At 39.8% G+C, this 17,525-nt stretch overlaps 1 protein-coding gene across 10 annotated transcripts in view; it reads left to right on the top strand.

Annotated features, from left to right (window-relative positions):
- The window catches only part of fto (FTO alpha-ketoglutarate dependent dioxygenase), a 416,062-nt gene that overhangs the window by 64,115 nt on the left and 334,422 nt on the right, over positions 1-17,525 (top strand). For all 10 annotated transcript variants that reach the window (XM_078544256.1, XM_078544253.1, XM_078544254.1 and 7 more), the window contains exons 2-4: positions 12,735-12,812; positions 14,849-15,494; positions 17,016-17,165. In XM_078544256.1, coding sequence (XP_078400382.1) covers positions 12,735-12,812; positions 14,849-15,494; positions 17,016-17,165 — 874 coding nt within the window. The remainder of the gene's footprint in view (positions 1-12,734; positions 12,813-14,848; positions 15,495-17,015; positions 17,166-17,525) is intronic.

Raw genomic sequence — 17,525 nt, 5'->3', positions numbered from 1 at the left:
GTTCAACCATTAAATCTTAATAAAACAACTAGAGAAATATGATTATAAAAAGACTTCTTGAATGATTTCATCACTATTCAACAACAGAGGATAATAGTGAAGGTTTATTTTTAAACCTCCCCATTCATGCGTCTAGCCTTTTGTCACTTCAGTTTATCTCTTGACTTCACCATTTACTCCAGACTACCTTACCTAGCTATCCAAAATTGAATTGCAACTGAGTCTGAACTTCCTTCAACTCAATATTGACAAGACTGAAACCATTCTTGGATTTTCTACAAGAAGCTTCACATTCATCCATGATTCTATACATGAGAATAAAAGAAATAGAAGGAGGAGAAGACCATATGCCCTATTGAGCCTGCACCGCCACCCAATATGATCATGGCTGATCTTGGACCTCAATTCCACTTTCACACCCATTTCCCATGTTCCTTGGAAGACCAAAAATCTGAATATCTCAGCCTTAAATATATTCAATGATGGCACATCCACAATCCTCTGGGGTAGAGAATTCCAAAGATTTACAACCCGTTGATGAAGAAATTTCTCCTCATCTAAGTGCAAAATGATCATTCCCTTATCCTGAAATTGTGCCCCGTTGTTCCAGATTCCCCAACCAGGGAAACTACATCTCAATATCTATCCCGTCAAACCCTTTCAAAATCTTGGATGTTTCAGTGATACCACTCTCATTCTTCTAAACTCTAGAGAATATAGATCAATTTATTGAGTCACTCAAAATAGGACAAGCCACTCATCCAGGGACCGATCTAGTGAACCATCACCCTACCATCTCTAATGCAAGTTCCTTCCTTAAATATGGAGACTAATGTTGTACACAGTATTCCAGGTGTGGTCTCACCAACAATTGTAGCAAGAATTCTTTCTTCTTGTACTCCAGTTCCCTTGCAATAAAAGCCAACATGTTATTTGCTTTCCTCGTTGTTTGTTGTATCTGCATGTGAACTTTGTGTTCCCTTTATGAGTATACCCAAATCTCTCTGAATATCAACAAGTTTCACGCCTTTTAAAAAGTATTCTGCTTTTCTATTCTTACAACCAAAGTTCACTTCCCCGCATTATACTCCATCTCCCTTTACTCCTTGTTGCCCACTCACTTATCGTGTCTATATCTTTTTGCAGGATCTTTGGGTCCTCCTGACAGCTTGTATTCCCACCTAGCTATGTATCATCAGAAAACGTAGATACATTACTCTCTTCGCCTAAGTATCAATGTAGATTGTAAATACACAAGGCCCTAGCACTGATGTATAACACTGACCCTTGTGGCACTCCACTAGTCACAGACTGCCAACTTGAAAATGTCCCATTTATCCCTACTCTCTGCTTCATTTCTGTTAACCAATCTCTATTCATGCTAATATATATCACCCCCAACTCTGTGAGCCTTCATCTTGTATTGCACTTTATCAAATACCTTTTGAAAATCCAAATATACTACATCTACTGGTTCCCCTTTATCCACCATACCAGTTACCTCCTCAAAAAACTCTAATAAATTTGTCAAACAGGATTTCTCTTTCATAAAACCAAGTTGACTTGTTCTAATCATACTATGCTTTGTAAAGACTAAGAGCGTTGTAAAGACTTCCTTAATAGATTTCAACACTTTGCCGACAGTTGATGTTGGATGAACTGGTCTGTAGCTCCCTGTTTTGTCTCTCCCCCATTTCTTAAATAGCGGTGTTACATTTGCTAACTACCAATCTGCTGGGACCGTTGCAGAACCTAGGGAATTTTGGAAAATCAGCCAGCACATCAGCTGCAGAAATAGCAATCTCTTTTCGAACCCTAGGATGCAAGGCCATCAGGCCCCAGGGATTTGTCAGATTTTAATCTCTTGAGTTTCTCTAGTACTTTGTGGATATTAATTACCTTAATTTCCTCACTAAGATGGAAGCAACATACTGCAGATGCTGGAAATCTGAAATAAAAACAAAAATTCTGGAGAAACTCAGCAGGTCTGGCAGCATCTGTGGAGAGAGAAAGAGAGTTAATGTTTTAAGTCCGTAACACTCTTCTTCAGCGCTAAAGAGAAGTAGAAATGTGATGGATTTTATACTGTTTAAGAGGGGGTGGAGCAGATGGAGAAAGAGAGGCCAGGGATAGGTGGGAGCTAAGGAGAGATTGACAAAGATGTCATGGACACAATACAAAGAGAGTGTTAACGGTATTGGTAAAGACTAAAGAAGGTGCTGATCGTGGCATAAAGGTAAGTGCAGAATGTGTTAATAGCAGAACAAGGATCAGTGCTTTGTGAAAGCACAACATAGAAACCAGTGACAGATGGCCCTGTGGGGGGGGGAGAGAGAGAGAGGGGTGGGAATAAAAAAAGAATAAATGAATAAAAATAAATAAATAATGAATATAAAAAGTTTAATTAAAAAAAACAAAAAAAAAACAGTTGCATCAAAAAAGGGGTAAAGATGGAGGAAAGAGTTCATGGTCTGAAGTTATTGAACTCAATATTAAGTCCAGAAGGTTGTAAAATGCCTAATCGGAAGATGAGGTATTGTTCCTCCATTTTGCATTGGGCTTCGCTGGAACATTGCAGCAGGCCAAGGACGGCTATGTGGGCTTGAGAGCAGGATGATGTGTTGAAATGGCAAGCGACAGGAAGGTCTGGGTCATGCTCTGCAAAGCAGTCACCCAGTCTGCATTTAGTCTCCCCAATGTAGATGAGACCGCATTGGGAGCAGCGAGTACAGTAGACCAAATTGAAGGAGGTCCAAGTCCAAGCTGCTTCACCTGAAAGGGGTGTCTGGGGCCTTGGACGGTGAGGAGGGAGCAGGTAAAGGGGCAGGTGATGCACCTTCTGTATTTGCATGGGAAGGTGCGTGGGAAGGGGATGAGGAGTTGGGATTGATGGAGGAGTGGACCAGGGTGTCACGGAGGGGACGGTCCTTACGGAATGCTGATAGGGGAGGTGAGGGGTAGATATATTTGATTTTGGAGTGATGCTGGAGTTGGTGGAAATGGTCGAGGATGATCCTTTGAATGTGAAGGCTGGTGGGGTGAAAAGTGAGGACTAGGGGGACCCTATCATGGCTCTAGGAGGAAGGGGGAAGGGGTGAGGGCAGAGGTGCAGGAAATGGGTTGGATGCCGGTTGAGGGTCTGTCAACCATAGTAGGGGGTGAGCCCTCGGCTAAGGAAAAAGGAAGACATGTCAAAAGCACCATTTTGGAAGGTGGCATCATCAGAACAGATGCGATGGAGGCAGAGGAACTGAGAAAATGGGATGGAGCCCTTACAGGAAGCAGGGTGTGAGGATCTGTAGTTGAGATAGCTGTGGGAGTCGGTGGGCTTGTAATGAATATTGTCTATCGCCAGAAATTAAGACGAATGTCAAGTAAGGGAAGAGAAGTGTCGGAGATGGACCATGTGAAGATGAGAGGGGTGGAAATTGGGAGCAAAATTGATAAATTTTTCCAGGTCCATACGAGAGCATGAAGCGGTCATCAGCCAATTCGATTCATTTCACATGGTATCAAGAAACGGCTGTAGGCACTGGACACTGCATTCCGGCAATAGTATTGACATCAAGACAGCATTTGACCGAGTGTGGTATCAAGGAGCCCTGGCAAAACTGGAGTCCGTGGGAATTAGGGGAAAGCTCTCCACTGGTTGGAGTTATACCTAGTACAAAGGAAGATGGTTGTGGTTGTTGGAGGTCAATCATCTCAGTCCCAGAACATCACTGCAGGAGTTCCTCAGAGTAATGTCCTTGGCCCAACCATCTTCAGCTACTTCTTTAGTGACTTTTCCTGTTTCATAAGGTCAGAAGTGGGGATGTTTGCTGATGATTGCACAGTGTTCAACACCACTGACTCCTCAGATACTGAAGCGGTCACTGTCCATATGCAGCAAAACTGGATAACATTCAAGTTTGGGCTGATATGCAGCAAATAATGTTCACTCCACACATGTGCCTGGCAATGACCATCTCCAACAAGAGAAAATCTAATCATCTCCGCTTGACATTCAGTGGCATTACCATCACTGAATCCTCCACTATCTACATCCTGGGGATTACCATTGACCAGAAATTGAACTGCAACAGCCGTATAAATACTGTGGCTATAAGAGCAGGTCAGAAGCTGGGGATTCTGCGGTGAGTCACTCACCTCCTGACTCTCCAGAGCCTGTCCACTATCCACAAGGCACAAGTCAGGAATGTGCTGGAATACTCTACACTTGCTTGGATGAGTACAGCTCCAACAATATTCAAGAAGTTCAACACCATCTAGGAGAAAGCAGTCCGGCTGATTGGCACTCCATTCACCTCAAACGTTCACTCCACCACCAATGCACAGTGGCAGCAGTGTGTACCATCTACAAGATACACTACAGCACCTTCCAAACCTGTGACTTCTACTACCTAGAAGGACAAGGACAGCAGATGCATGGGAACATCACCTGCAAGTTCCCCTCCAAGCCACACACCATTCTGACTTTGAGCTATATTGTCGTTCCTTCACTGTTGTTGGATCAAAATCCTGGAACTCCCTTCTGAACACTGCTATGGGTATATCTGCAACACGTAGACTGCGCGATTCAAGAAGGCAGCTCACCACCAGCTTCTCAAGGACAATTAGGGATGTGTAATAGATGCTGGCCTAGCCAGCGACACCTACATCTCGTGAAAGAATTAAAAAGCTTGCCAGGAAACTGGTCCCGGCACAGTTCGGCTGAAGACTATCCCAATGGTAAAGTTCCCTCATTCTCCATTAGTGCTGCTCGTGCCCCATGAATCAAAACCCATTTCCCCCACAACAATTGTTGAACCACGCATTCAAGTTTCTGATCTTTTGTACCTGTGCCAGTTGGCTCATGGGGCGGGTAGTAATTCTTGGATTATTACCTTTTTAATCTAGGCCCTAATTACTCACACTCCCTGAGCAGGACCCATTCCTCAGTCCTACCTATGTCATTGGTACCCATGTACACCACGACAACTGGAACTTTTCCCTCAGACTGCAAGTACCACTCTGTAGCCTAGAGGAAATATGCTTAACCTTAACCCTGGCACTAGGCAGGCAATACAGCCTTTGGGACTCATGGCCTCAGCTGCAGGGAACAGTATCTATTCCTCTAACTATACTATCCCATACTACAGCTATTTCCCACCATCTCTCGCCCACCCCCACCTCCCCCGCAGCACCCTGACCTTACCACTTGAATGGCTCCTTGCACTACGGTGCCACGGTCTGTTTGCTCATCCACTCTGCTATCCCTGCTCTCGTCCACACAAGCTGCAAGAGCCTTAAACTATCGTTAAACTATAAATGTAATGCAAACTTCTATCTCCTTAGCGCCACTGCCCTGTTTAGAGGGATAAAATCGTAAAACTGACGAACTGATAACCTACCTGTACACCTAATTACTGCTTAATTCATCTCCCTAGCTGCTCAATGAGGCTATGCATAATTTTTACTTCTTGCCCCTTCAATCCTGATCTATACTTCAAATCCCAAATTTAATCTATCCCTAAAACCACTTCTATTTCAGCAATATTACCCTCCTCTATCCCTACCTTACCCCTCCAACATGATAAATATCATTCAGACATTCATAATCTCCAGGCTCATTTTTTCTAATACTCTTTTTTGTAGCTTCCTGAGCTTTGCTCAGCAAAAGCTCCAACCTATTCAGAACTCTGTTAACTGTATCCTATTTCATACTCATCAATTGCCCAAACACCCCATTGATCCAATATTCTGATTTAAAAAACTTATTGTACAAATTCCTCCATGGCTAATTTCCATTTTCCTATGAAACTTGCCTCAGTTCGATATATTAGCTGCACTCTCCAATGTTCTGACTTGAACTACTATGTCAGCTTAGCTAAGTTCAAGTGCAAGTTCAGAGATTTGTGGGTGTAGGTTCCATTCCAGGGTTGGAGCATTTAGTTCTAGGCTAGAGCACTATGGAAGTGCTGCCTTTGCAAAGGTGCTATATATGTATGGTAAACCCCAATCCCATCTGACTGTTTAGATGGATGTAAAAGGTACGATGCACTTCTTCAGAAAAGGGCAGGAAGATCTCCTGCTGTCACCCCTGAAACAACTCCTTCAAAACAGATTAACTGGTCATTCGACTCCTTGCTGTTTGAGGGACATTTCTGGGTGGTCTTATTTCTCATTTGCATGCTGCCTCTTGTCAACACCATCCAAAAACATAGTGCCAGTTTCCACATGTATGCTGATGACATTCAGCCCTACTTCACCACCACCTCTAGCAACCCATCCAATTGCCTAACTGCCCATCCAATGACATTCAGTACTGAATGAGCAGAAATTTCCTCCAACTAAGTATTGGGAAAACTGTCTTCAGTCCCTGCCACAAACTCCATTCCCTAGTCACTAGCTCCATCCATTATTCTGGCAACTGTCTGAGGCTGAACCAGACAATTTGCAACCTGGTGTCATATCTGACCCCGACATGGGCTGCTGACGACACATCCACACCATTGCTAAGGCTACCTTTTTTTGAATTTTGTAATGTTGAACTCTGTCCCTGCCTCAGCTCATCTGCTAAAATCCCCATCTATACCTTTATTACTCCTAGTTTTGGCTATTCCTATGCACTCCTGGCCAACCCCCCCTCCATAAAACTTGAGGTCACCAAATCTCTGCTGCCAACGACCTAACTTTCATCGAGTTCCATTCACCTATCACCCCTGTGTTCGCTGACCTGCATTGACTCCCACTTAAGCAGTGCCTTGATTTTATAGTTTTCATCTTTGTTTTCAAATCCCTCCTCTGGCCTCACCCATCCTTATCTCTGTAGCCTCCTCCAGCCCTACAACCCTCTGAGATATCTGTGCTCCTCAAATTCTGACCTCCTGAGTATCCCTGATTTTAATCTTTGGGCCTAAGCCCTGGAATTTCCTCCCTAAGAGTTTCCTCCTCTCTACCTCTCTTTTTCCTCCTTTAAAACACTCCTTAAAATCTACCTCTTTGACCAAGCTTTTGGTCAATGTCTTAATATTGCATGATGTGGCTTAGTGTCAAAGTTTGTTTATTTAATGCTCCTATTAAGCACCTTGGAACGTTTTATAACGTTAAAGCTGCAAAAAAGTGCAAGCTGTTGTTGGTGACCTAGCAGCATCAATGACAAAAAAGAACCAGGTAGACTAATACAGTCGATGGAACTTTATTCTGCGCCTAACTGTGATATACCTGACTTTAGGAATGGTTGATGCTGACATTGAGTCCATAAAAATGTTTCATTTCCCAATATATTTCTCATCTGGATGGAGCACAAAAACGTGTACAAATTATTTTTTAAAATTACAGTACTTTTCATGGCCAACTCTTTTTATAGCTGTTAACCATTATCATCATCATCATCGTGTACACTCTGCCCGAAGGCAGGTCCTTGGCTCATGGTAGTCTTTCTATGTCACCTGATCCTCTGCCAGTCTTTTCATTTTCAATTCATCTTCAATTTTCAAGCCATCCAGCATTGATATTCTCTCCGTTTTTCCTCTTTTCCCTTGACATCTTCCCTCCATAACATCTCCTACAAGTCCGTTGCTTCTTAAGATGCGCCCTATCCAGACTGCTCCTAATTATGCTCAACAAATGCTTTGTTCACTCTCCACAGCATTTAATCGTTTGTTACTTTTCCTGTCCAGCTGATCCTTTCCATTCTCCTCCAAACCTACATTTCAAAGCTATTTAGCAAGTTGGCCTCCTCTTTCCGTAAGGTTCAAGTCTTCCATTCATACAAAACAACATTCCAAGACACGGTCTTTACAAGTCGCTTCTTAAGTTTTTTTATTCAGCCTTCCCATTGGCAACCATCTCTCCTTACCAACTCCCATTGCCATCCTTGTTCTTATTTCTTTGTTGCACCTTCAAACTGCAGATATTACGCTTTCTAAATACTTGAATTCTTACACCTGTTCTCATTCTTTTCCTTCTATGAATACAGTGAAAGACATTGGAGTAGACTGGAGAGATAGATGACTTACAAGAAATCTCTACATAGGAAAAACAGCAACAGTGAAAGTAGCCAAGAGGGAGCTGGAACCATGTTTAATTGGAAGAGGAGTTTGACAAGGGTGTTGTTTATCATTAGTTCTCTTCAGCGTCTATATAGAAGCAATGATCCAAAGAAGTGTTTGAAGACAGAATCTGGGGTGGGATAATTTTAATGTTGGTTAGATTTACAGATGACAAAGCACTCGTAGTAAGCACAGAAGAAGGATTTCAAGGATGGTAGATAGACTAGTAACAGCAGACATGAACTTTGGAATGGAAGTGAACATTCACAAAACCAAAATGGTGCATATCTCAAAATCACCAAGCTGTTAATCAGCACATTTTTATAAACAAGATTTTTCTAATCTCAAGTCTTATTAGTTTTATACCTGGAACTATGAGGTTTGGCTCATAAGTAACATTCAGTAGGGATGCGGACATAGCAATATCGTGATAACCTTTGACCTGGAAGCAGTAAAGTAAGGAAAATCTGTTATTTCTTTTAAAAATCTGTGTAATCTGTAATTGTTTTGAAGAATTTTTAATAAGGGCTTTTAAGAGTTTGCATCTATTGTGAAGGGATCAATTGTAATTTACTTGAATAATAAGAAATACTGGTCCATGCGACCTGGTGACCCTTATCTGGAAGCTGTCCCAACAGGAATTAAGATGAAAAGCCATGTGGCCAGACACAGTGAAGGCAGATAAAGGAGATGTTGCTGTGAAAAAAGCACAGGAGAGCTGCAGACACCAAAGAGAGCTACAGGCAGAGGAGCTGGAGGATGAAGGCAATCAGCACACAGGTGCAAGCACAAAGGGAAAGCACACAGTGAAAGAAAGACATAGAATTCTTGTGAGGAGAAGAAGCAAATCACCCTCAGGAAGAAGTCCTTTTTTTTGTTTGGCAGAAAAGGAGACAGGGGCTCTTAGAGATACTGTATGAGCTGGCTCAAAAGGCCTAAAATCTAGAAAGCTGTATGAATAACTTGGAGACGCTAAAGAGCTGCGTGTTTTCTCAGAAGTGGCGAAACTGTGAACTGGGGCATTATTGGTCAGTTGAAAGCTACACCACCAGGAATGCTGTGACCCAAGGGAGAGAGGATTCATAGAAGTGTGTCTTGCTGAGGATAATCATGCCCACAAAACTCCAAGATAAAAGCTGTTGTCAGATAGGGCTCATGCCCTATCCTGCATGAAGAAAGAACAGCGTATAGGGGAGGCAATGGTGTAGTGGAAATGTCACTGGACTAGTAATCCAGAGACCCAGGGTAATGCTTTGGGGACCCAGGTTCGAATCCCACCACGGCAGATGGTGGAATTTGAATTCAAGTTAAAAAATATGGAATTAAAAGTCTAATAAAACCATTGTCAATTGTTGTAAAAACTCATCTGGCTCACTAATGTCCTTTAGGGAAGGAAATCTACTGCCCTTACCTGGTCTGGCCTACATGTGACTCCAGATCCACAACAATGTGGTTGACTCTTAAATGCCCTCTGAACAAGAGCAATTAAGGATCGGCAATTAATGCTGGCCTAGCCAGCGATGCCCACATCCAATGAATTTTTAAAAATATTGTTGAACTGTGTAGCTTCATAGTGCCACATTTGTGCATGGAGTGATGTAAATACTTTTGTTGACTTTTTTGTTATATCGACTATTTAAAGTGAAATTTACCTTTTTATTAGAAGTATCATTTTCCCCTTAATTCATGTGTGATTTGTGTTGGTTCTGACTCATGTTAAAGTACAAGCTACAAAAAGTGGAATCTTGTTGGGAATTTCTTCACCTGAGGTTATTCAGTAAATTTGGTTATTTTGGTTTACAGTTCCCCTAAGGGATTGTGATAAAATTAGAATAAACCAAGCAAGTAAATATAGTTCAGTGGTCACAATGTAATAATCTGCTCACATTTATACTGTCTGTTTCACACCACATTCTAAATAAATGAATCATGTTCCCCTCTTGACCTTTATATCTTCCAGTAAAATGATTTCAATTCCAGGACTCTCTTGTCAACTTGTTACTTACTATTGCCTGAACTTTCTTCAAAACAATTAGGGGGAATTTTAACTCTTGGGTGGAAAGCCAGTGGGTCATCTGGACTGCCTAGTTGGGATCTACAGTGAGAGGCCCGATCTATTTTAACAGCCGATCATCGTTAACATTTTGCCAGCTAGCTGCCTGCAACAGGTGTCAGACATTCAATTCAGATTTTATGAGGTATGAGGATTTTATGGTATATTCAGAAGAATAGGAATATACTACAGTAAAAACTGTCTTTGAAATGGCAGCCAATCTCGGTTTTAATATGAATGATAAAATGTGATATGGCATTTTTATGACCTTTAAATTTTTGGTGGATTACACTGAGGCTGAATTTTTTCAATCTTTAAGAAATAGCAGAAACTGAATATATATTTTAATTCAGATACTCGGCAGTTGTTCTCAAAGTTGTTTAAAATGTACAAGATTAAGATTAGCAACATAGATGTCTATTTGCTTTCACTGCAAAAAAAAATTGCAGTCCAAGTAAACGTCAACAAAGAATATGATCTAACTATTCTAGAACTGCTTTTGTTTGAAAATTGGGTGATAAGCTCTGTATCCTGAAGAATAAAAACTGATGTGTATTCTGTGATTGAATTGTTTTTGGCGGTAATCTGCAATGTCAATGTGCAGTAGAAAAATGCAGTCCCAGTGACAGCTATTTTCATTTCTTTAATACACATTTATACGTTACAAATAAAAATCACCTAAGTATGCTGCACACTCCATAGTGCTGGAGTGATTGCTGGTCTTTGGTATCTGTGGGTCAATCTGCGTGTCTTTACGGGACATTTGCATAGCCCAATGTAATTTAGAAGGATATTTGTTATATAAGTAATAGAGTGCAAATTTGACATTTTTAAATAAAATTTTAGGTTGATGATGACTCTCTGGAATATGATCCTGCAAGTGATATGCTTCAAGGTGTTTAAATTTACATTTCAACCAGATAGCACATCTGGAAACATCGTGGCCACAAAACTAGCCTGAAAGGTCACTAGTTTCACTCAGTCATCCTGGCCTCCATTTGTATGGATCCTATGGCAAATTTCAGAAATTGGGTAGCTAAATTGTCTACCAAATATACTTTGATTTAAGAAGCAGAGTAAATTGTATTCTATATCATTAGGCTGTGTACCTCATTTTCTTTCACTGTGTCATTATTTGTAATAAATGTTATTTCCTTTTATAGAGTGATGGCAGTTTTAATCATGGAAACATATATCTGTAGTCATGAATAATATTACTTTAATCAGAAATGCACTCGAATTTAAATAATATAAGCAATTGCTAGATATAACGTATGTGTGTTATACAAATAATCTAAGAATGAGATCACTTGTGAAACTTAATTTTGAATGTTTAAAGTTAGATTTTGTTTATTACCACTGATAAACTCTCAGTTTGTTTTGGATGGTGAAAAACTGATTTTATCATGAATTTCAAAAACCCTGCAAAATTGGCCATTATTTTTGTTTCAAAAATGAGATCTGAAGCCCCATTAAATGTGTAATATTAGGATGCACATTGCTGAATCTGACTCCAGAGATATGATTAACAAAATGGAAACATTTCGTGCAATTATCACAATACAACATTCATGACACTTATTACCAGATGCAAATTTTAGCATGAACTATTTAATATTTCATGTTAAATTCTTGAAATATTTGCTTTATAATTCAACTTTTGTGCTGTGCTACATCTAGCAATCAACATATGCACTATACAGTGCATGACACAATTACGAAGGATGGAATGTTATAGCAGCAGGATTTTACGTGGAGTTTAGAATGGCTTGCCGCTTTTTACAGCTCTGTCCCCACCACAAAGGGGCCGTAAAACTCTGGCCTAAATGTGCTGAAATTAAAACAGAAAGTGCTGGAAAACTCAGCAGCTCTAGCAGCATTTGTGGAGAGAAACAGCGTTAACATTTCGAGTCCAATATGCCTCTTTGGAACTCTGAACTCTGGGTTCTGAAGAAGTCACATTTTACTTGAAGCTTAATTCTGTTTCTCACTCCAAAAACGCTGCCAGACAATGAGTTTTTCCAGTGCTTTCAGTTTTTATTTCAGGTGTCCAGCATCCACAATATTTTGCTCTTATTGTACTAAATGTGCTGCCCTTCTAAAATTGTTTAACAGTATTTTCTGACCATGGAGACTAAATTGCATTGGGAATCGTTATTGCGTCACATAAGTAAAGACCATGTGCTGTGTAAATATTTTAAGGGTTATTAGTTTGTTGACTGTGGCTTGGTAGTTACCTTTTTTTAAGTGTTAAAAATAAAAAATCAACTTTACTGACTTTCTCCAAAAATTACTCTGGGGCAATGAGCTCTAATTTCCCTTCTTTTGATTTTCTCCTGGTTTTTGGTGCAAAAAATAAAAGCGTAAAAATATCTGAAACTAAAAATATCCAAGCTTTTAAATCAACATATAAAGTGACGTTAAAGGTTCTTAGATATAATATAATAAATGCATCATTGCAGTAACAGAAAAATCTAGGAGTCCTGTAAAAGATCATTTGTAAAAGATTCCTTGGACAACATCATTTTGAAGGACAGTGGGAGGAAATATGGCCTTATGAGTGATCACAAATGTTGGTAATGCATTGTGTGCTTGTGCTCTTTTTGTTTGAAATTAATTTCTTTTACTGTGTGCTTCTCTAACAGAAGCAAAAGCTGCTAAAGGAAATTGAAGACCGAAAGCTTCCATATTTTACACCCAAGGATGTGCAATTTGAACAGCTGGTAAGCCATTTTTACATACTAATGGGTTTTGAAATTGTAAAGGACATTTAATTACTGCAAATAATTCCATCATTACCCAATAGCCATTCCTAGACAGAATACGAGTTTGTGACATCAAAAATCATTCCCTTTTTTTTAATTAAAGCAGATTTAATATGATCATGAATAAGGACATAAAATATGTACTAAATCTAGAACTTGTGGATTCTGCAAGGATTTCTGCATTGCATCCATCAACATAGCAAGATTCTAGCCTAATTGCACAAGTCGTCAAGCACCTGTCTCCTAACCACTAACCTGTGAGTTCATTCTCAGGACGGTGGTCATTCTGACTTGCACACTCCATTGAAAATGATTTTCATCAGATCTTGTCTTGCTGCAAGATGCACACAATGTTGGGCTGGAGGAGTGGAGAGAAGAACCTTTGTAGCAAACCACTTGTTTGTTAGCTATCACTTTAGGATTGTATAATCCGGCAAACTATTGCTTGAAGAGTCTCAGAAACCAATAGTGTGAAAATGATATTTGTATCGCTTTCAAGTGTAATAATAGCTTTTGTAAACACTGAAGGTAAAATCAGGTATCCTGACCAGAGACTGCTATATAATATGTACAGCAGAATGCAGCCAGCTGTGCCCCTGCTAGGCCTTAGCATCCAGTGAGCTCTGCTAAAAGTAATGACTAAAACCTGGATTTATAAAAAATAAAAAAGGCATTATGAATGACATACGATAACTAATGGACCTGTATTAAAGCTTAATAATATGTCAAAATGGTGGCGCATCTTGCATAACATAGCTGAACAATTATTTTTTACATTTTAAGTGTTGATTTTAGACATTTTTATGTCCATGAACTATGTCCTGTCCTGCTTGTAGCTACTCCAAACAGGAGATCTGCTGTCATGTTATGTCATACTAGTCTGTCTTGCACCATCCTCACACATCCACTGTAGCTCGTCTGCAACCAATCTGTGACGTCTGTCATCTAACTATGCCTAGGTCGACCCCTCTTTCTGCTGCTGCTCCACTTTGCCCTCTAGCCGAGACCTCTGTAACATTTCAGCTCTGAAGAAAATGGCTGAAATGATGACATTTGCTTTCCTGGATGACACTTTTTAGAGTTCGTTTTGCTTTTGCAATTTCAGCGAACTGTGTACTACATTGCTTTTATGCTCAGGTATAGGTCCACTTTTTGTATAAATGCTACATTTTATCAGTAGGAAGAGGATAAATTGTATTAATACAATTTTGTTGTAACCCTCTGTATCATAAAAATGGTACATTGTAATAGGAAGTGCTTATCTCCTCCACATTCCTGCTGTTAATTTGACATGTATTGTCATTGGGATATTTGCTTCATTCCCAATCATTGAATTAAAGTGTCAGTCTTCGCTCAGTGGTAACACCCTTGCCCCTGAGTCAGAAGGTGTGGCTCTAAGTCCTTTTCCAGGACTTATAAACAAAAAATCTAACCTGACACTACAATGCAATACTGAGGGAGAGCTGCACTATCAGAGATGCCATCTTTTAGATGAAATGTCAAACCAGGGCCCCAGCTGTCCTCTCAGTTTTGAAGAAGAGCAGTGGAATTACCCACAGTGTCCTGGCCAATATTTAACCCTCATCAACATCACAAAAAACAGACTATCTAGCCATTATCACATTACTGGTTGTGGGACCTTGCTTTGTAGAAATTGGCTGTCTCATTTCCTACATCCCAACAGTGATTACACTTCAAAGTACTTCATTCTTTGTAAAGTGCTTTAAGACATCTGGAGGCTATGGAAGGTGCGATATAAATGCAAGTTTTTTTTTTCAACAGTGCTTTCCACATTTCACACTGAGGATGTGCTTAATAATTTTAATGTTTTGTTAAATATATATTAATGTGTATACGTGGGTCAAAGGTGAGACACTAAATCTTTCCTTGTAATTTTGGCATTCATATGGAGAAGCATGTACTATACTGAATAGCTTTTAGAAATTGTGTGTTAAATATAAAAGTGCTTGGAAAAACTTTTCTCCTCTGTTTAGTCAAAGGCCAAATATCCCAAATTATACTTGAGACAAGCCAGCTGTGTACCTCAGGAAATTCATCAAAAAGTCCAACAAGGATTGACAATGCTGCAAGACTGTAAGTGTTTGGCTCAAGATCTTGTTCAAATAAAAGGCAAAGATGTGCTTACACCAGTATATCGTCTACTTGTAGGAGACCCCGGCTCTACATATTATTACTTAAATACAAGGCTGTTTACAATACCTTGGCCTTCCCATGGTGTTGAGGTGAAGTACAACAGTGATGAAATAGGTAAAGCTTGCAAAGCTATTAAAGATCTTAATGAATACTTACATGTGGAAGCAATGAAAATTTTGTTGGATCAATGTTCAGCTGATGTTGAAGAAATTGGATTTGTGGCAAAGGCAGCAACTTCTACGCTCATCGAGGACTCAGGAAGTATGAAAGATGGAACTTATCACAACAAACAAAGCAACACCAATGCTGTGTTAAAAGATAGAACATCTTTTAATGTGGTTCTGCTGAACTACATGGACCCGTCAAGAATGAAATACCTAAAAGAGGAGCCATACTTTGGAATGGGAAAGATGGCTGTGAGTTGGCATCATGATGAAAACCTAGTGGAAAGGTCAACAGTTGCTGTGTATAACTACAGCTGTGATGGTATGTATGGAAAGGAGTAGAGAATTACAGGGTTACTGCTTGCTGTTTTAATGTTTCCACCCCCTGAAGCTTTCTTCACACTTAGAGACTGCACACCTGCAAACTTGTACATCAATTTAGATTTACTGTTTGCTAATTGTTTTAGAGCACTGTAGAAATGTTAAATCGACACGTGTGGGCATACATGTTTCAGTATTTTATGGAATCCATTTTGTTTACATAAGCTACCCTGTACTTTTTTGGCGTGCAGTGCTTGTGTGTATTGTAATTAACTAACTGGTTGGATGCCAAGAATATAAAACCTGCAACAAAAAAAATTCATTGCCGAGTCCCTCAGGTGCACATTTCCACTCATATAAATGCTTTTATTGTCATTGACATCATCGTCTCTATTGGAGTGATTTGTCAAAAATGAACTAGCTGTTGCTGCATGCTGATTTTATTACCATATACTTTGCTTTCAAGATACTACTGGGGTTAGCTTTGAACAGAAGTACCTAATTCAATTTTTACCATTGTTTGTAATGTGCTTTCTTTAGTTTCCGTAGAAGCAACCCAGACATTAAGAGCATACCTATAACTAGCAGCATGTTACATTACAGGTGCAAATTAATCAAAAGAATGGGCTTTTAGTTTTAGTTTATCTTCAACTTCGGTGATCACAATAATTAAACTCATTTGTTACCAGTAATTATCAGAGCTTTTAAATGTCTAACCTATGTGTCCTGCTTGAACTTTGGGTTTTGGCTATAAACGTTTTTAAAACTCAAAAAATAAGTCATTTTAACGAGCACATTCCAAAGGTGCTGGATTTATTAGGAAACCCCAGGAAACTTTGATTGAAATTACTCCTTTTGATTGTAGTTCTCCATTTTACTAGTGCCATATCGGGAACAGTGTTGCAGTTGATAATGCCTGCCAAAAGTTGGGGAAATTCTGTTGAACAGATATTCAGTTAGCCCACAGAGGTTTCTTGCTGTACTTGTTAAGCTCCATTATGTTAAAAACCCTTCAAAGCAATGGCATTTGCTAGATTTTTAAAGTACTACTGTGAAATTAAGTTCCAATTTATATGAACAGATTTTTTAAACAAAATCCCTGCCAGGCTTTACTATTGATTTCTTTTTTCCTCAGGGTCTTCAGCAGATCTTGTTTTCTCATTTGTGCACTCTGATCAAACAGTCTGGGACACAGTATCCAAGACTGTGGCAGCCCAAAAACAATTGGGGTTTTTCATTATGTTTCCCTTTCTTTCCACATTTTCAGCACAACTGAAATCACTTGACAGATTACTGTGCACCTGTGTCAGACAGTTGGACATACTGATGAGGGGTTTCTGCAACGCATGAAGTCCCTCATCACTTAAGAACTGACTGCGTATGATAAATTCATTAGTCTATTTTATGTAATCTGCTTCTGAATATGGGGGCTGTCTCTAAGGGAAACAGATTTATTATAATATACCTTACTGTGATTCTAATAAATCATTTTCACTCAACTCCTACTCTTTCTCCTTTTCAGATTTAGAACCTGCCGCAGATGAAAGCAACACAACGTCAATAAAGGGCAGAGACCCAGCACTTTGGCATGTCGGCCTAAAAGTAGCCTGGGACATTGCTACACCAGGGCTGGCATTGCCCCTTGAACCTGGCGACTGTTACTTTATGCTTGGTAATTTTTTAGCATTCTACCTACTCAGCTTTCCCATGAGGTACTCTTGGCAGTGCAGTTCAAGAAATTCAAAGGTTTCCTTTAAAATACCTACAGGCATTTTAATACCGTTTTTATCTGAAATGAAAGTTATATAGAAACTGGTTTTATGTTGCAATGTGTGCAATGGACTTACCTTTGGAACTTTAGTTTCTTTCTTCCAAAGCATTGTTGTGAGGGGATGGCATTGGGTGATGGTGGAAACATTTTGGGCTGAACCTTCGGAGGAGTGGCGCTGGCGGATAGCTACTCCATGCCTTTTTTTTTTTGCACTAAGGTGGAGTTCCACATTTCTGGCCCAGACTTCTGAACCAGGCCTCT

Source organism: Cetorhinus maximus, chromosome 6 (assembly GCF_964194155.1).
Source record: "Cetorhinus maximus chromosome 6, sCetMax3.hap1.1, whole genome shotgun sequence".
Taxonomy (NCBI): domain Eukaryota; kingdom Metazoa; phylum Chordata; class Chondrichthyes; order Lamniformes; family Cetorhinidae; genus Cetorhinus; species Cetorhinus maximus.
This window is presented reverse-complemented; position numbering and strand designations above follow the sequence as displayed.